Here is a 21096-nt window from a genome sequence, read left to right as displayed (position 1 = left end):
CTTGCTTCCAATCAATCAAAAAGTCAATTTTCATTAAAATGTAGTAATTACAGGTATAGTTTTTTTTTAATTAATGGTTGAATAACAGGTGTAGTTATTAAAATTCCTATTTTAATTGTTTGTTACATCTGAAAATATCACAATTTTGAATACCATCCAAATATGTCTATTTCTGGGCTGAGATTTAACCTCTGGAGAAAAAAAAGTTTAGATAATGTTAAAGTTTACTCTGAGTGGAACAGCTTATAACCCAGTAAAATAAAGTGCAAGGGACAATAGTTGTTTAGTACACAGGTTGCTAAATATGATTGATTGTTAATCTGTATTATTTGTAATTCCTAGGCAATTTCCAGAATTTAATGGGCAAAATGAATATAACATCTAAAATAGCATTGAATAAAGCTCTGTAAGTTTAAGTGAATTTAATTTACGTGTTAGGAAGTATAATTTGACATTTCAGCCAGGGATAACAAATGCAGTGTTAAAATGTTCTTAATAGCATTTTAAGATACAGGCTAATTAGTCTGTACGTAATTTGCTTCTAAATTAGGTATTGCCACACAGAGTCTAAAATGCAATGTAGAATTTTTAGTAGTTGGTTCCAAGATGTAGTTGAATTACCGGAGAGCCAGAACAGGGGGAATTTAAAAGGAAGCATTAGTATTATAATCAACTTGCCAAGTAATAATATGGTTATAAAATTCACAGAAATTCTGTTTATTTGTTCAGCAAAAATAGTACAGAAATTAAATGCCTTATTCATTAAAATGCATCTACTAGTTAAGTAGGGTTGTTCTTATGGTTGATAATTATACTTAGGAAAGTATAAAATATGCTTTTTAAGGAAAGGGAAAATTTGGTAATTTATCAGAACTTTATTATATTAATTAAAGAATACTGAATTAATGCAGGGCTAAAATGCCACAAATATATAACCATCTAATATATTATTCAATGAGCAATTTTGTAAGTCATATTACTTATTTTTATTTCTTCCAATGCAATGGAATAATAGTAATAGTAGTAGTAGTAGCAGTAGTAGTAGTAGTAGTAGTAAAGTTGGAAGGGACCTTGGAGGTCATCTAGTCCAACCCCTTGCTCAGGCAGGAAACCCTATACCATTTCAGACAAATGGCTGTCCAGTCTCTTCTTAAAAACCTCCAGTAATTGAGCGCCCACAACTTCTAAAGGCAAACCATTCCACTGATTGATTGTTCTGACTGCCAAGAAATTTATCCTTAGTTCTAGATTGGTTCTCTTTATACACTAGGAATACATTGCAATACCAGTGGGCATTGGTGCATAGTGAATAAAAATCCTCCCAATCCATTCCCTGTGTTGCCATTTAAAATATCAAATTGTGAGCTATGAGACACGTTTAAACAGGACAACTGTCTGTGCTTGTAGATAGTTGAAATACAATATACAGTCTCACCCCAATACATTTTCCCCACTCATACTGACAGAAATGGCATACTGTGGAACCTGCTGGTCAACGAATTCCATCTAGCAGGGTCCAGGAGAAGAACCTTTTCATCCCTGGCTCCCACCTTCTGAATCATCAGGCCCTTTGCGATGAGATCTGCCCCAATCCTTTTGGTCTTCTGACAGGGTCTTAAAACCTGTCTCTGGCGATTGGCCTGGGGCCGATAGAGGCATTCCATACTGTAGGCAATGAGAGAAGATTCTACGTCCATCCCATTTGAATTTTGCTTCCTTCTTTAGCCATCTTTATTAATTTTAATGTTAATATTGTAAGGTTTCCCAGTTAGCCTCACAATTACTCAGGAATTTAAAAGAGCCAAAGAACCTCCTGAGCCGAGGTTTCAGCAAGCAAACAACTTTTATTTTGATCAAAATAGAGTTGGGTGACCCCCATCTCTCTTCGTGGCTGGTAGAGAGATGAAGGCAACCACCAGAAAAGATGTCTTCCACCTTTTATACCTTTTCAGAACAAAAAGATCTTGGTACTAGGCATAAGATGGCACAAAAAAATAATTCCTAGATGGTGACTCATACACAGCAACCCAGGCTCCATCCGTAACTCCTTTCCCCCTCCCCTTACTGTGCTCTTTTCATATAAGCAATCACCTATGCCTAAAGCATGAAGCCCTTACTTTTCCAATATGTATATAAAGCATCTGATCAAGCAATTAACTACAAAACAATGATTATAAAATAACAAAACAATAATTACATGATAACACTGTAAGTAGCAATATAAAATGGTTACTGTATATAAAATAAATGCTAATTGACATTAATTAAATGCTAACTTAAACATACTAAATTAAACATACTAAATTAAATGCTAACTTAAACATACTAAAATCATAAGCACAATAAAATCCCTTCAATATCTATTATTATAATTTTTATATTGTTGTTTTTACTTTGTTATGAGTTGCCTAGATTTGCCTGATGATGAGATAGGTGGCATATAAATTTAATAAACAAATAATAAAGAAAACAGCAATATAGAAAGGATTAAGAAAAGGAAAGTCAAAGTAGATTCCCAGTCACGTTGTAAGATTGACTTATCTTATGTCTCTTTCTCTGAATAAAAGGTGGTTCAGTTTATCTTTTGCCTAAATAGATGTTTCCTGTAACTATCAATGTAATAAACTTATGGAATTATTGGTAGTCAATGAGTGAATTTTCCTTCATGTTTTTCTTTAAACTATTCATGCAGTAAAATCCATAGTTTAACACAGCATACTTTCCATGCTGTGTGAAGATCTTATTTATGGGCAGAAACTTTCTTATGCTGTCAATCCATAATGCTCCACATGCATTCATCATCATTGGCATCCTTCAGTCTCGAGAGACTATGGTATTGTGCTCTGGAAAGAGGTTCTAAAACAGCATCTGGTGTGGCTAAAAAGGCCAATTCGAGAGTGGCAGTCCCTTCCACACTGAGGGCAGATACAATCTGTCCCCTGTCCAGTCCCCAGATTTCACTGGTTCGGGGACTGCCTCTGCCTCAGCCTGCCACACAAGTATCTCTTCGAATTGGAGAAGGCCATGCTGTGTCTTTAGCCTCCAGGCTGAACGATCAGAGGTCAAGGATTCCCAACTGTTAATGTCCATTCCCACGGCCTTCAGATCCCTCTTGCAGATATCCTTATATCGCAGCTCAGGTCTCCCTCTGGGGTGCTTTCTCTGCACTAGTTCTCCATATAGGAAATCTTTCAGAATCCGACCATCATCCATTCTCACGACATGCCCAAGCCAGCATAGACATCGCTGTTTCAATAATGTATACACGCTAGAAATTTCAGCACATTCCAGGACTGCACTATTTGGGACTTTGTCATGCCAGGTGATGCCGAGAATACGTCGGAGACAGCGCATATGAAAGGTGTTCAGCTTTCTCTCCTGCCATACGTAAAAGGTCCAAGACTCACTGCAATACAAGAGTGTGCTCAAGAGGCAGGCTCTATAGACCTGGATCTTTGTATGTTCTGTCAACTTCTTATTAAGCCATACTCTCTTTGTAAGTCTGGAAAATGTGGTGGCCGCTTTAACAATACGTCTATTCAGCTCAGTATCTAAAGAGAGAGTGTCGGAGATAGTTGAGCCGAGGTACACAAAGGCATGGATAACCTCCAGTTCTTATGCAGAGATTGTAATACAGGGAGGTGAATCCATGTCCTGACCCATGACTTGTGGTTTTTTCAGTTGGTTGTTAGACCAAAGTCTTAGCAGGCCTTGCTAAAATATAATCCATATGCATTGATTATTCATAATTGTAATTCCTCAAGGATTTGGGAAGTTTCTTTTCCCCATCACTTGCTTCTATTTTTTAGCTGACCATGCTGAAGTAAACCATGAGGGGAATTATACGTGTTTTTGTTGGTCTATGACTCCTTTGTAATAAATTAATCCTTGTTTAAATATTAACTCTTAATGATAAGCGGCAACAGCTGAATTTTATTAGAATTTTTTTTTCCTAATTTTGTTTTTTGGGTTTTTTTACTGTACTTTAAGCTTGAGAAGGTCACAGTGCTTTTTTATATTTTAAATGTATAATTTTACCAAAACAAAATAAACTATGCAAGCATAGTAGCTTTGAATTTATCACAAGTTTTTGTGATTCTTATTTCTTACAGCATAATTCACTTTTATGATCAGACTCATATAGTTCTGTGAATATATTTGGTGAAAATCATAATTACTAATAGTATTACTATGAAACATTGCATCCTTTAAAGTGTAATATTATTACCTCTATTACAGTAGGATACTTTAATCTGAATTTCCCCAACTTGGAAGAAATGAACTGAACGGCAAGAAACCACATGCGATCAAAACTGACAGGGCAAGCTATTACATGTACTACATATGTAGCATATTTCTACATATAAACATGTGGGTTGAGTAATGAAACATCAACATGCAAACAACCAAGCTCTGAGAGCACCAAATATTCCACAGAACATAACAGCATTTTTTAAAAAAGAAAAGTCCATTTCAGTTTGACTAGATTTTATTTAAAAAGTTTATTATGCAGATTATGTAATCCTCATAGAATTAATAGCACCAACTCTTTCAGATGTATAATACTGTTCAGCTAGTATTATTTCAATGATTTGTTATGTTGAAGTAATAACTAATTTAATATTCTTTTCACTATGACAGATATTCAGCATATGGCAATTGACTGGCTTACGGGCAACTTGTATTTTGTGGATCATACTATACATACAATCTTTGTATGCAACTTTAATGGAACAGTGTGTGTGACCCTGATTGATCTTGATCTTCATAATCCCATGGCAGTTGCTGTGGATCCCAGTGTGGGGTAAGATGTTTAGAAATATAAAATATTTATTTAATATAATATTTATATTTCCATGTGAAAAAGAAAAAAAAAGAATTGGCCACTGCAGTTATTTCTCACTTGGAAAGAATGGTTGTTCTTTAAAATTAAATAAAATTTGTATTGATTTGAACAAAAAATTTATCTGACTCTCTCTCTCTCTCTATCCATCTCTATCCATCCTTTTATATAAAATACAAGAGAAAGAGATGGTGTGATAGAATATTTATCAGGCCATATCCAAAGCAGCAAGCAGTTAGATTGATCCCTTTAAAAAAAAATACAAATGTATAGTTTTGAATAATAGTTACCTTTCTACGCTACACAGAAAATCTGGTTTTGAAATGTGATGGTGAAAAAAATATATTGTGTATGATATTAAGGAAGAAACATTTTGTTCAGGTTTTATTTAAAAAATCTAGTAGTATGACTAAGTTGTTGAACACATTTCTTTTTACCTTAGGTAAAGTATGGCAGCTGTTTTTCTAGAATACTGTGATTCTTAAGCTTTACAGGAGCAAGTAGGGGAGAAAAAAATGCATTTTTTAAACTCAGTTTGTGGTTGGTTGCTGGATATAAGAGATCTGCAGTGCTATCTGCCATACATTTACTTAACAGTAAGCATCAGTGAAATTGGTGGGATCTATTTGCAGATGTTTCCAGCTGTGTATGACAATAAAGGTTGGTAAGGGGTATATCTTACCTTCATTTCTGAAATCCACAACTAATATTTATTTCTTCCTCTATCCCTTTTGCTATTGTGTGGTTTATAACTGCTTGCATGTTCTTAATACAACAGAAAAGAAGAAAATTCTCTTCCTAACTGTGATTTGAAAGAGAAATTATTTTGAATGTGAGCTGTAGTGGTTTTAAAACATGCTTAAATTACAGAGCAATTATAGTTACAGAAATGACAAGATGGAACTTGCTTCCATTTTTCTAATACTAAACACTTGCATTAGATATTCTTTTATTGGAGAAATGCACACACATTCTTAGGACCACCACTGGACATTGTATTGCAACCTGGATATGGAAACTCTTGGAAGTGTATGTTAATTTAAACAATGAATAAACATTCAACCTTTCTGGGTTGGCAAAGTCTTGTTTTAGTTTTTTATATTTTCTTTAGCCTGACTTTATTATTTTTATATATAACTCAAGGCAGTGAACAACTCCTTCCACCTTTTTTTCCCCCACAACAACAACTCTGAAAAGTGAGTTAAGCTAAGAGAAAGCAACTGGTCCAAGGTTTTCATAGTTAAGGCAGGACTTGAACTCACACTCTCCTGATTTTTAGCCTGGTAATTAAACCACCAGACCAAACTACCACTAATTCCTATGAGAGGTCCTGATATAAAATATTTTTCAGATATGCCTCTATAACTGATTTCGGTTTAGAATAATCTAATATGTCAGAATAGCAGTAGAATTTGAAAAGTAATTTCTTAGTTCCTTTGTTAATTCATTTTGAAGAGGAGAGGGGAGCTACAAAGCAGACCTGTTAAGTTGATGTTTCTCAACCTTAGCAACTTTAAGACATGTGACTTCAACTTCCAGAATTCCCCAGCCAGCATGGTGGGCTAAGGTATTCTGGGAATTGAAGTCCACACATCTTAAACTTGTCAAGGCTGAGAAACACTGTACAGTTAAGTCATCTTTAGTCCTGCTGATTTTCTCCAGCTAAGCAGAAGATAGAATTTTGTTTTCCTTCCCTGCCTTCCACCCACATTTCAGACCAAAACCTAGAATAATTACTGCCATTTGTCCAAAATACAAAGGCCACATTATCTGTCAATTGAATTTTTTCTCTCAGAAATTAGTATCTTTCAAACTTGGGAAATTTAAGATGTATGAACTTCAACTCTCAGAATTCTCCAAGCAGCCCCAGTGCCTGAGGAATTTGGGGAGTTGAAGTCCACACAACTTAAAACTACTACGTTTGAAAGACAGCGACGTAAATGAAGTAGCTTTGGATTAAGTTGTCACATGGAACTCCTGTTAGGAACACCCTAATCCTTCTGAAGAGGCTATTTCCATATTTCAGGTACTATCAATTTTTTTTATTTGAATAACAATCAGAGGAAAATCACCATCACCCTTTTTGGTTATCACCAGTAAAAAAAAACTAATGGGATTACAGTGTAACAGACAAGGGACAAAATTCATTGTCAACTTTTGTTTATGGGAAGACTAAGTCTTAATAAAAGAATAAACATTATTAAAATAACCATCCCAATCTGTTACAAAAACCTGTACTGGCATTATTTAAAAAAAATATGTACCTGATAGATAATTAGAGAGGCATGCATATTCTTAAAAAAAAATAGAAAGTTTTGAAAAGGGGAAATATTGTTTCATTATCTGATCACCCTGATAACTACCAGATAGATATGTTAATAATGATTAGTTTACTACATTAAATATGAACAGGTGCTTAATGAAAGAGGTGAGGATTTTGAAGTAGCTATTTCATCTATGTTTGCATTGTTTTGTAATACAATTGTAGCAGCTGTATGCCATAAGAATGCATTTAATAAACAGCAAAATATTTACTGAAGAAACAGCTTGTTATCCATATGTGGACTTTTGTCACTCTTTTTAAATGTCTGATTGAATATTAAGATGAATCATCACAATAGGCTTAGCAAAGTGACAAGAACAGCTTGTGTGCAAACCAGGCAAAGGAAGCTGTATAATATAATTTTCGAACAGAACAACAGATGGTAAACTTGACTTGATCTGACTGGAGTGATGTTCCTAAAGAAATTAGTATAAGTTATATTTAAGATGAGTTGTTTAGTAATTCCCTTAACACAGAACAACAATTTTCAAATCATCCACCAGCTTTTTCAAGTTCTTTTGCTTACATGATATATTTGGATTTTGTTTGATGAATTCTAAATGATTCATCTCTCAAAGGATGTTGAAGTGTTCTTTTTTTGGGGGGGGGTAAGCAAACTTTCTGTGGAAGAATTTAAGAAAATACTCTTGTCTGTAAATATAAGAAAAATGTGATGTGGAACAATTTAAGAAAAAAAATTACTATGTGGAACATTTATCTTAATGTTTTTCCTAACCTTCCAATATTTCTCTATGTACAAAAAAATGCAGTATTTTAAAATTAATCTGTGCAGAGAAGATTCAAAGAAAACATAGCTGTTTAGTTTTACATTGAATACTGTCTCAAATAATAGTGACAGATTGGAGGGCTGTTGAGAATTTAGTAGTTTGTGGTCGATTACATGCTTTTAACACCTTCAATGGTTTTGCTGGTCTTGGATCATCTACATGCCCTGCAATCTCACAATGTTATTACTGTTAGCATCTGGGCCAATTGATTCCAATTCAGCTGTTGTTCTTCGTCCATCGATTTTGATGAAGACCGTGACATCTTGTGGGTTATGGGCCATCAACGATGTGTCCGTAGGTGAATTCAGCTGTAGTTCATTAGCAAATACACTAAATCCAATTTCCCAGTGGAATTTTCCAAAGCAAATTTGCAAGGAATTTTCACCTCACCTGCCTTCTGGCTCCTCAACAGTTCCGACAGAGACATTGAAGTGAAAATGTTCCACACTATCATTTTTGTTGCACACTTAATAAATTGAATAAATCATTTTAAAGCAAACCATTCCAAATGAATGCCCAGATACTTTAAACAGCCAGTAAATCAATGGGATGAGAGATTGGGGAAAAGAATTGGATACTGAAACTGGTGATGTTGAGGATAAATTGAGGATTAGTTTGAAAATGATTCTAATGGTCTGATAGAATTATTGTAAAACAGAACTATTGTAAAAGTATTAGTTATCCCAAGACATCTACCTACGGTATTGTTATAGCATGACAAATTTCAAATGAATAAAGGATGAAGCATGATGTGATACGCTTTGTGTATAATAATGGAAGTAATACTGAATATATGAACAAAAATGGAACTTTACACAATATGGATCATAATCTAGGGTCAATACAATGGAAATATTCTAATCATCTGGAATGAACAAGACTTTACTCTTAAAACTTTTATTTTTGCCTAAAATTGCCATTCCTTATGTTATTTGCCTGAAAATAAACTGATTTCAAAATAAAAGAGAGGATGGCAGCAAATAATAAACAAAAGACAACATGAACATTGTTTGACAATGAAAGGGTGGGAATGAAGTCCTGCCTTAGCCATGAAAGCTGGCTGGGTGACTTTGGGCCAGTTGTGTTCTCTCAGCCCATCTCACCTCACAGGATGGATGTTGTGGGGGAAATGGGAGGAGGAAGGTGTGATGGATATTTTTACTGCCTGGAGTTATTTGTAAAAAATAGTAAAGGTGGGATATAAAATAAAATAAAATAATAAAAATGTCATATAGAAAATGACTATATATATATATATATATATATGTAGGTCTTTGGTTGTTCGGGTTTTCTCCCGCGTAAAATTGGAAGTGTCTTGTGTCTTGGCGACGTTTCGACGAAGTCCCATTCGTCATCTTCAGGCTGGTGCTTTCAGCTTCGTCGCCAAGACACTTCCAATTTTACGCGGGAGAAAACCCGAACAACCAAAGACCTACATACAAACACCCGCGAAAACCTCAGAAAACATATATATATATATATGTAAAGTTCTCCAAAGTACTTATCTTGGAATCAGTTCTCAAATGTGTCTCCTCTGTCAAGTTCCATTCCAGGATGTTTGTATTTAGAAATAAATAGTTTCTTAGAAGGCAGCCTGCTACAGCTAATGTTTGAAGCCATTTTCTAAACATCAGGAAACTTTCAGAAAAAAAAAATCTGAAAGAAACGGGTAAACCCTGCCTCTTAAAAAGGAGAATAAAACCCAGTAAGAAAATAGGCTATATAAGTATAGCAAATACATCAATGCAGAGATGTACTGAAGTGTGGAAAAAGATCTGAATCAACCCTTGAGAAATCCGGAAATTATCCAACATATAAATATTTCTTTCTGTACATGAAATCATGTTATCGAAATTACACATCTGTAACATTTGAAGCCGTACTGTCGCAATGAAGGGTTTTGTTTGTTGTTTTTTACTCCAACTTTGAAGTGAAAATTTATTCTCCAAGCTCTTTGGTATCAAGGCTTTTCACACTGTTAGCCCTTTCCAGCAGTTGACTATCTCAATTCCAGTATACAGTAATAGGGAACATTCTGTGGAGTAGATGGGAGGTAGACTGTCAGCTGTTGAAAGAGAAAGGTGAAAAGGGAAAGGAAAGGAAGGCAAAATGGTTGATATAGATGGGGAAGTAGTAATGATATTACAGGCATTGTCAAATAGCTACTCCCTATGCACATTTGCTACCCCAACTATGTGTAACAGCTGCAGTTGAGTTCTTATCTTTTAGTAGTTCAGGATGATGTTTGAGCAATATTGAAGAGAAAATGCAAATTGCCCAGAAATGAAATGTTTTCTGAAACTGTGTAAATCTCTTTGGTTAGGCTTTCGGATTAATTATGGCATTCTGAAAGGCCATTACTTTTTCTTTAAAAAATAAAAAAATAAGCCAGTCCAGTGATTCATACTAATGTTTGATATTTATATGGTAATCATTTAAAATATTTGATTTCTCTTAAGTTTATTTTTGCCTCAGAATTTATTGTCAGAGTGCTGTATTGTATAGAAATCAACTTTCTAGGTTGTATTATTTATAAGAATAGAATTTCATTTAATAAAAGTGAAACCTATTTTTACTAGATTTTGCACTGAGTTTATCATGAATAAATACTGTGTCTCATTTTTGTGTAATGCATTGGAGTAATTGTTCTCATCCATTTCCATCAATGAGAAGCTTGTTACCTATTGTTTCATGTATTAGCTTTTGAGCTATTTCCTTATACATTAAGTTAACCAGCAACCGTTCCTTATATGTTTTAGTCTCCAGTCTCCTGATCATCTTTGTTGCTCTTCTCTGTACTCTTTCTAGAGTCTCAACATCTTTTTTGCATTGTGGTGACCAAAACTGGATGCAGTATTCCAATACGCCACGTGATCTTGCTTCTATCCCTCTGTTAATGCAACCTAGAACTGTGTTGGCTTTTTTGGCAGCTGCAGCACACTGCTGGCTCATATTTAAGTGATTGTCCACTAGGACTCCAAGATCCCTCTCACAATTACTACTATTGAGCAAGGTACCAGGGGTGTCAAACTCAATTTCATTGAGAGCCGCATCAGCATCATGGTTGTCATTGGGGGGGCGGGTGGGTGTGGCTGGCATGGGCGTGGCCTGCTGGATGGACATGGCCAGCTCCATGTCACTCATGTCAGGGCACCTGTACAGGCCTGGGCAGGAATGAGGCACATCCGAGTGTGGGGAAAGGTGGATGGGACAGGGGGCGAGTGCCAGGGCATGGTCCACTGGAGGAGCCTCACTGAGCCTCAGGCTGTGCACGGGGCCCCAGGACAGTGGCATGGACTGCCAACAGCCCTGGGCAGCAGAGGTCAAGTGCCCAGTCCGGCCCTTGAGCTCCCACGGCATCAGGACTCCACAGCCCTGCCTAGCCTAACTGCACTTTTCCAAGGGGGTGCCAGCTGCACTTACCTCCTCCTCAATGCTGCTGCTGCTATGCTCTCTCCTTGGCCAGGTTGCTCATGGTGGATGCAGAAGGACAAAGTGCGTGGGTCAGAGGGAGGCCCACTCCCTCTCCATGCGAGGAAACCTGGCTTTGTAACCAAAGCATCCTCAGCAATAGGATGGGAGACCACCATGGAATGGCAAAAGGGCAACAGAGCTGCTGGTGGCCAAATGCTAAAGCAGGACTTCCCTCAGACCCTTCCTTCCTTCCTTCCTTCCTTCCTTCCTTCCTTCCTTCCTTCCTTCCTTCCTTCCTTCCTTCCTTCCTTCCTTCCTTCCTTCCTTCCTTTCTCCCTCCCTCCCTCCCTCCCTCCCTTCTCTTCTTTCTTTCTTTCTTTCTTTTTTCTTTCTTCATTTCCTTCTTTCCTTCCTTCCTCCCTTCTCTTTCCTTCTTTCCTTCCTTCCTCCCTCCTCTTCTTCCCTGCCTCCCTCTTTTTCATTCTCATCTCCTTCCCTTACTTTTTTCCTGTTTCCCTCCCCTCCTTCCTTCCCTCCTTCTCTCTGTGCCAGGAAGGGATGAGGAGAGGGGGAGAGGTTGACAGCACTTCTCTCAAAGAATAAGAGTTGGAAGAGACCTTTGAGGTCTTTAGTCCAAGCTCCTGCTCAAGCAGAGGACATACACCATTCCAGACAATGGAATAACCAATCTCTACTAAAAGCCTCCAGTGATGGAGCATCCACAACTTCTGAAGGCAAGGCTTTTCACTGGTTAGTTGTTTTCACAAGTCCTTAGTTCTAGGCTGGTTTTCTTCTTGATTAGTTTCCATCTATTATTTGCCTTCTGATGCTTTGGAAAATAGGTTGACCCCTTCTTCTCTGTGGCAGCCCATCAAATATTGGAACACTGCTATCATGTCACCATCCCTAGTCCTTTTCACTAAGCTAGACGTACCTAATTCCCACAAACATTTGTCATATGTTTTAGCCTCCAGCTTCCTAATCATCTATGTTTACCATCCATTTAGACCAGATGGTCCCCCTGGTTTGGTTTATAGAACACTGGCCACAAGCAGAGCCTTCTCAGAGACAGCACCCCCATTATAAAACTTTCTTCCAAGGAAAATATGAACAGTGCAACCCTCACCCGTTTAGAGGCAACTCCAAACACACTGTTCAGTCAGGCATATGTAAAACAACAACACATTTTATGGTCAAACAGCACTAAGTAAATTACTACTACTATTTTTCTTTCTTAAAATACATACTTTTAATATTGTTTTAAGCAGTGCTAGTGATGCTTTACAATAGCTGTCTTTGAGAGTTTTCTTGTAAACCACCCTGGATTTCTCAGAAACTTTTAATTTCAAATTAGATGTTGATTTAATAAATTAGGCAGAAGAAACAAATGTATGTGTATGAGAGACAGAGAGACACACACACACAGAGAGAGAGAGAGAGAGAGGGAGAGAGAGAGAGAGAGAGATCCCCTTTTTGTAAGTTTGCTTACTCTGGCTCAATCTCTCTCTCTCTCTCTGTCTCTCTCTCTCACACACACGCACACACACACACACACACACACGTTAATAAACAGAGGAGGGGGGAGAAAGATGGAAGCTCTCCTTTTTTGTAAAACCTCGGCTTCCTCCTCCCTTCCTGGCTTTCTCTCTCTGTCTTCTTACACACACACACACACACACACACACACACACACACACACACACACTTCCTGTTTTCTCCTCCTTGTCCTTTTCCTCAGCTGCACCCGAACAGAGTGAGAGGAAGTTAAAAAAAAAGAGAAGGGGTGGAAGAATGGGGGACGCTCTCCTTTTTTGTAACATCTCAGCTTCCTCCGCCTCCTCCTCTTCCACTCCTGACTGGGCCTGATGGTGTTAAGCTGGGAGGGGAGGGGCAGGCTAAAGCAAATGAGCTGCTGCTGCTGCACGCCACCAGCCCCTGAGCGCTCGCCGTTTCCTGCATGTGCTCCAAGGCACCCAAGTGGGTTGTGGTGGGCCAGGGCTGGGGCAGCAGGGGCCAGCCCTTGCCATTTCTGGGACAGCCCTGGGGGGGCAAATCTGGGCCCTCTCTGGCCGGCATCTGGCCCGCGGGCCTTGTGTTTGACATGTCTGACCTATACTATACCTGTACATTTGGTTTTTCTTGCCTAAATGTAGAACCTTACTTTTTTCACCACTGAATTTCATTTTGTTAGATAGCGCCTGGTGTTCAATCCTTCCAGATCTTCCTGTATCTTAAGCTTATCTTCTGGAGTGTTGACTATTCTTGCAAGCTTGATGAGTTCCCCATCTATCCCCTCATCCAAATCGTTGATAAAGATGTTGAAGAGCCCTGGGCCTAGAACAGAGCCCTGGGGCATCCCACTACACACTTCCCTCTATGTAGATGCAGTTCCATTGAGGACCACACACTGAGTACGGCCGGTCAGCCAGCTCTGGATCCATCTGGTGGTGATGCTGTCTAACCCGCATTTTTCTATCTTATCAAATAGTTGGTTGTGGTCTACTTTTTCAAATGCCTTACTGAAGTCCAAGTAAATTATATCCACAGCATTCCTCTGGTCCACTAATTTTGTCACTTGGTCAAAGAATGCAATAAGATTTGTCTGGCATGATCTGTTTTTGACAAACCCATGTTGGCTTTTGGTAATTTGTTGGCTCAGGCTATTTGTTGATATTCTGCCTTATTTATGTGTCCCTCTTTCCACTTTTTATACTTGTTCTTTTTATCTTTCAATTTATCAGAGAGTTATTTATGCAGCCACACTGGTTTCTTTTGAGAGCTGTTTTTTTTGTTGGTATTGTTCTAGACTGGGCTTTTATAATCTCACTGTTCAAAATTTCCCAAGCTTCTTGAGTTGTTTTCTCCTTGAGGATTTGATGGAATCCTTCCCAAGGTCTTTCTAAGTTTATTGAAATAGCTCTCTTAAAGTCCAAGACTCTAGTTTGACTGTGTTATATTGCTTGTGCTTCCCTAATGTTGAATTCCAATATTGCATGATCACTTCCTCCCAAGGTTCCCATGGCTTCAGCACCTTCTATCATTTCATCTCTGTAGTAAGGATTAGATGCAATATGGCTAATCCCCTAGTTCCCTTTTCTACTTTTTGGGAAACAAAGTTGTCTGCTAGGTTTGTCAGGAATTTGTTTGATCTTCCACTTGGTGCAGAGTTTGTCTCCCAGTTGATGTCAGAGTAATTAAAGTCCCCCATTACTATTGTGATGTGCTTCCTACCTACTTTAGTTAGCTGACTAACAAAAAGTTCATCTATTTCCTCTGTTTTGTTTGGCGGGCTATATTATGCACCTAGTCCTATGGCAATGTCATTTTTCCCCCTTTTATATTGACCCAAATGCATTCAAGACAGTTTTCATCATTGTTGTGCTCTATTTTTGTAGAGATGTAGTTATTTCATATATAGAGAGCAACTCCATCTCCTCTTTTGTTTGGTCTGTTTCTTTTAAATAATTTAAATCTCTCCAGCTGTGTGTTCCATTTGTGGGTTTCATCCCACCATGTTTCTGTAATGACAACAATATCATATCTTCCCTCATTTACCTGAATTTCTAATTCACCCTATTTACTGTTCATACTCTGTGCACTGGTGTATAGACATTTGAGTCTTTTATCACTGACCCTGTGTTTACTTTCTACATAACCTGTGTGCTGCCTGAGTTCCTCTATTTTCTTACCACCTGTTTGGTTAGTGCAGTTTGTGTGGCACTCACTATTAAAAGCTTGATTTTACTTGACAGCAAGGTTGATATTCTTGTCCACACACACATCTATGTTATATGCACTGATAACCCTATAATTTTTAGATTGCCAGGGACAGGGATGTTCTGTATCAATTTACACTTGGAATTTTACAATGATTTACAATTATCTCTCGAGGTGTAATGAGTTTAGATTTATAATTTAAATTAATTAATCAGTGAAATAATAATATAATATATTAATGATTTTTATATATTATAACAATTGCAAATTTTGCTCCTTTACTCATGTTTCATTTTCCATCATTATGTCTTTTCCTGGTTTTTTTTTCCATTTGTGTACTAATTTATTTTATTTTTTAAATGCTTTGGAATGTTTTTTTTTAAATAACTGTTTCATAAAAGAGAGCTGAAGCATCTAGATAACTAGAATTTAAATATAATATCCAGAATTTAGATACTGAATGCGTTTATTCATGAAGATATTTTTAATGAACTCTAACTCTGCATATACATTAATTGGCTCTATAATTATGGTGGTGGTATGAATAATATATTTTATAACCATTTTTCCTATTAGTAAGAACTTCCTTTTCAGTTTAATTGTATTCAAATGTATTATGAAAAATTGATATGGTAGATATAATATTAGAATGTTCCAAATCTATGTTTGATTTAGTTGGTTCATTTAGTAACCATTCAAAGTTACAGCAGCACTGAAAAAAGTGACTTATGACTATTTTTCACACTTATGACCATTGCAGCATCCCCATGGTCACATGATCAAAATTTGGACACTTGGCAAGTGGTTCATAGTTATGAAGGTTGCAGTATCCCAGGATCATGTGATCACCTTTTGAGAACTTCTGGTAAGCAAAATCAATGGGAAAGCCAGATTCACTTAACAAATGTCTCACTTAGCAACATAAATTTTGGGCTCAATTGTGGTTGTCAGTCGAGGACTAGTTGTACACTAATCCTGGAGAATATTTACAAACCCCCATTTGGGACCAGAGGAATAACTCCTAAAAATTGTGGCCAACACATGCCTGGCTAGACTCGATCACATATATAAACTGAGCTCTCTAGGAATTCTGAGACAAACAATAACCAAGTATTTGTACACTTTAACCTGTTTTATTTTATGTCCATTAATCTGCCAAGGACACTTCATTGTATGTTTAGAGAAGACCATGGTTTTGGTCTTATAATAATTGGCAATGAGGTTTTCTTCAAAGAGCAATAAGGGGCCAAGATTCAAAAATTAAAAGGGAATAATTTTGAATTCTTCCCAAGTTTGAGTTTAGCTTAGCTCACTAATATATCCCGGTGCAACCCTGATCTTCCAAATGTCCTTTAGATCAGAAAGTATACTTTAGTACTTAAGTATACTAAAGTATACTAACAATTCAAAAGTATAAGAAAGTATCTTTCTTCCAGATACTTTGTACTTCCATCAATCCCGGGCAGAGATGATAAAAGCCGTTGTCTGAAACATTTGGAGGGTATCCATGCATTGTATATCTGACATTCAAATGAATATTATAATACAAGTATCTTTTGGAGATGTACTGTAGTACCAATAGAACTTGGTTTCCTAGTATTTAATCAATGATTAAATGGATTAAATTGACAATATGAAATTCATTTGTAGTTAACTTTGTATTTCAGCTGCCCCTATGGATGTTTGCCTATCCTTATGAGACTGTTTAAAATTGCACTTTTTTGTTTGATGTTATTTTCAGTTGTGTCAGAAAGTTTTATAACAGCTTAGTAACAAACCAAAGCTGCTTTGACTGTATAGCCAATATCACCAAAAGAGTATGTAAGAAGTGTTATAATTATCATCATCATTCTTTCAGCAATTGTCTAGAGCCGCTTAAAATGTAGATAGAGAAATGTATGAAGGAAATCTGCTTAGAAATTACCCTAATAAGGTTTTTTCCTACACAAACATGAAAAGGCATGCATAAGCTACTGTGAAAGTCAGAGAAAATCAGAGTACTGGTTAACAACAAGAGTTCTCAATACTAAGATTAAAAAGTCCCTAAAGAGCTAAATCATCTGTTGTACATAAATGTAAGATTTATTTGCTAAATGCAGAAAATTAATTCAAGCAAGTAGTCTGAGCACCACAGTGATTTGAAAATGAAAACCAATATGCTCATAGTAACCTCCATCCATCTATATATTCCAGAATCTAGATTATTTTTATTTATTGTATAACTCTTCCTTCCATCCACACCCCACAGATTTTAATTTGTTGCATTTATCCATCTATAGTTTTTGACATAATTTTGCTATGGATGGATGGATGGATAGATGGATGGATGGATGGATGGATGGATGGAAGGGAGGGAGGGAGGGAGGGAGGGTCAGGCCCTAGAAAGTGTTTGAAAATTAGTATGGATAATTCCCAGTTTAATTTGCACCCATCTCACTTCCAGTCAATCTCAATAACAAGATCAGAGCAAGCACCCATGCCACTCAATGCAGCTAACAAAAATTATAGCTTCATGTTTATTTAACATTTAACATCAGCAAGCATCAAGAGCAATTAACTGGAAAAAATGAGACCAAAGGCAGACCAAAGCAGGGAAGGAAAAAGAGGGAAGTGAACAACAGGCAACAATTTACATTTTTTGTTGACAATGTACATCTATTGAAAGCGGCAAACTTTCAAAGCCGCTGTAAACAATACTAATTAGTATGGACAGCCCCAAAGGGAGGGGAATTTACGATTTTCCTCTTTTAATACATTTTTACAATATAAGAACCCTCAGACAGTAACAGCAATGTTACCAAAATTAAATTCTGGTCATATGTCACTGCCCCTTCTCTCCAGTCTTTCAGAACCCATTTTGAAGGTGCATAGAAGATGAAGAAGAGAACTTGAGAAGATGGCATCATTGAGCTATTGGACCAGATAACATTTTCATATGCGGCATTACTAGCAGCCAGGCAGCATGAAAGATGTCACTTCAGTGCTTCAGTTGGAGATATCTTACTTTTTGAACTTGTTTTATTTTTTGACTTCTGAAATTGTTCAGTCTTCCTGAGGCAGCTCCAGCACTGGCAATTCATGCAGGCCTAATAAATATTTATCATCATACTTTTCTTTAACCTATTCATAGCTGTCCATGTGATGCCAAATCAGATTAGTTTAAATAGTAGTGCATTCCTTGTTTACTGAATATACAGAAACAAATAAACGGTGAAGAGGAATATACTAGCTTCTCTGGAAGAAGTCTAAATACTTTTGAACACACTGAGAAAAATTGGCAGAAAACAACAGCATTAAAATAGTGTATTTCTTCTGAAGGGACATGATATTAACATTTTGAAACTGCCTGCTTCTAAACACTGTAATATTCCATTCCTAGCTTTCTAATCAGGCATGCTGGTGAACATTTTAGGCACTGGTTTCAGAAATGTAGAAATTTGAAGTAAGCACGGTATAAATAAAAAACTCATAGTTGTTTCATTTTCATACATTTTTAAATACTGAGACAAATGTATGTTTCTTAAAATTTGGGCAACCATGAAAGTCATACACATACAAATACAGACACATGCAGAGACTCATAACACAAAAAGCAACAACAAGCACCACCTTCAGATAATGGATCTAGAAGAAAGTGTATAATTTTGCTCAATTATATGTTGTCCCAAGAATTTGTATAGTGGGATGCTAATTACAGCTCAAGCTTTTAGTGTAAAGAAACTATGTAATTGCTATGAAGAAAAGGGCATCTCACATATCAGTATTGATGTATGCTTTTTTCTTATGAATATTTAAATGAGATTTGTGCTGGTTAATAACTGCAGTAAAGTTTTCCTTACTTTTTTCATTAATAAAATAAAATTATATAGATGCATGACTTATGTTGATCAGCATATAGATGTTACTTCTGTAAAGCTACTTTATTACTTTAGTTTTTCTTTTCTGATTACTTTAGAAGAAAGAATTATGAGACTGCCCTTGAGCATCTTCTTAAGAAACATAAGAAGTACATCTGCTCTTTTTCTTGACTTAAATCTTATAGTTTATAAAAGCATGTGCCTTCATCACAGTTCATTGCACATTCCCATATGAATTTTCCCCATCTGTTCAAATTTCATTCCTTTTATTATCTTCCACAATTACGTAAGACAAGCAATAGATATTTTTGCCCGTGCTCCATTCTTCTTTACAAGCAATACAGAGTGTTTTATTATCTCATCTGCAGGTTCTTTTCTTAATCAATTTTTATCAGAAATGTCCATTATTTTTCTCTTGTCATTCATTTCTGCAAATGGGAACAAGTCAGCCTATCATTTGAAGAAAATTATTCCAAAGAATCAGTTCTGATTTATTCTCCATTTCTAAGAACGTAGGAACCCCACATCTGCAATTCTGCTTTTTTTGTTGTTTTGGGGTTTCTTAATGTAGGGACATTTTTTTAAACCTCAGATAACCTAACAGGCTAAGCCCTATCCTGAGCAATTTAGCATCTCTCCTAAAGATGCTTTTTCAAAGGCAATTCGACTTTCTTTGTTTTTCCTTGAAAACATTTTGGTTCTCATCCAAGAAATTTCTTCAGTCAGAACGGAAGAAACTTCTTGAATAAGAAGCAAAATGTCTTCAAAGAAAAACATAATAAGTCAAGTTGCCTTTTGAAAAAAACACCTTTGGGACAACCATGACCTGGATGACTAAGAATCTCCATAGAAATTTAGAAGCTGCAATTTTTGTAACAGTTATTCCAACCTATTTATTTTGGGATACATACTATAAAAGAAATCAGTCAAAACCTTGTCCCTGTGATTTTGTCATGAATTTGACTCTATTGAATTATTGAATTTGACTCTATTGAATTATTCTGAATATGTTATTTTCCTTTATTCAATATTGACAATAGCAATTCCGTGTTGTGTTAGTTTAAAACCATATATAACACTTAAAATACATTTTTTGATGTAATACAAATTACAGAATCTTGAAAAACCACCACTAAGATCCAGCAAAATTTCAACGTAATATTAATGTACAAGTGTCTAAGCCAGCAGTTCTCAACCTGTGGGTTGGGACCCCTTTTAGAGTCGAACAACCATTTCACGGGGGTCGCCAAACAACACAGTCCGCCATTTTTCCCCCCTTTTCTTAGCTGTGATACTCCCTTTTATTCTATTGGCTTTTGAAAGCCAATAGAATAGACTCTCTTGAATAGAGTCTAATTCTATTGGCTTTCAAAAGCCAATAGGAATTGTCCAGGCTGTCTCTGCCCTGCTGAGCCCGCCAAAAGTCCCATTCTGCAAACAGTGCTGCAAGTTGTCTGCAGCGAAGGCGAGCTGTCTGGAAGTTTCCACCCCTCCCTGCTGAACAACTACTAAAAGGTAAGTAAAAGAGGGCCAGGGGTGGGAGGTGGGAGCCGGCGGGTGCAGGGAGGGTTGCTGGTGCGCATGGGGCCCGGCGGGTGCCTTACCTCCCTTGGGTTGGGCCAGCTGGTGGCCTAGCCGGTGGTCGGCCTGCTCCCTCTCTGCCGCTTGCCAGCTATGCCTCGGCCGGCGCAGGGGGCAGCAACATGCATGTGCGGTGCTCCCGGGCAGGGAAAGTCCTCAAATTACGACCGGTTGGGTAGTCCTCGATTTACGACCGGTTGGGTAGTCCTTGATTTACGACCGGTTGGGTAGTCCTCGACTTACGACCAGTTGCGGTCACAGCATTAAAAAGATTGAGAACCACTGGTCTAAGCCAATAAAACTTTTCCCCCTCTACTGGACAAAATTCTTTTGGGAAAAGTTGAGGAGAACCTGCTTCCAATCTTCATGTTCAGAACTTCAGATGATAGTGAGCAATTGGAGCAAAAAAAAATTGTTCTTTTCATTTCCCAGAATCATATAGATTGGGATCATATACAAAACCTGTGAAATAAATCAGAAGACTCCTACTCACTCTTCCAGCATCTTGCATCACTGCAATACATTTACTTAAAATTAACAAAGACATGGGATATATTAGGATGGGCTACATTG

At 37.0% G+C, this 21096-nt stretch overlaps 1 protein-coding gene across 1 annotated transcript in view; it reads left to right on the top strand.

Moving 5' to 3' along the window:
- LRP1B (LDL receptor related protein 1B) overlaps positions 1 to 21096 on the top strand; it is a 794402-nt gene that overhangs the window by 546665 nt on the left and 226641 nt on the right. The window contains exon 7 of the mRNA XM_039338160.1: positions 4642 to 4804. Within this exon, the coding sequence (XP_039194094.1) occupies positions 4642 to 4804 (163 nt within the window). The remainder of the gene's footprint in view (positions 1 to 4641; positions 4805 to 21096) is intronic.

This window comes from Crotalus tigris, unplaced genomic scaffold (genome assembly GCF_016545835.1).
Source record: "Crotalus tigris isolate CLP2741 ecotype Arizona unplaced genomic scaffold, ASM1654583v1 scf7180000017694.5664430, whole genome shotgun sequence".
NCBI lineage: Eukaryota > Metazoa > Chordata > Lepidosauria > Squamata > Viperidae > Crotalus > Crotalus tigris.
Note: the sequence above shows the minus strand (reverse complement) of the source record. Positions and strands in the feature narration are given on the sequence as shown.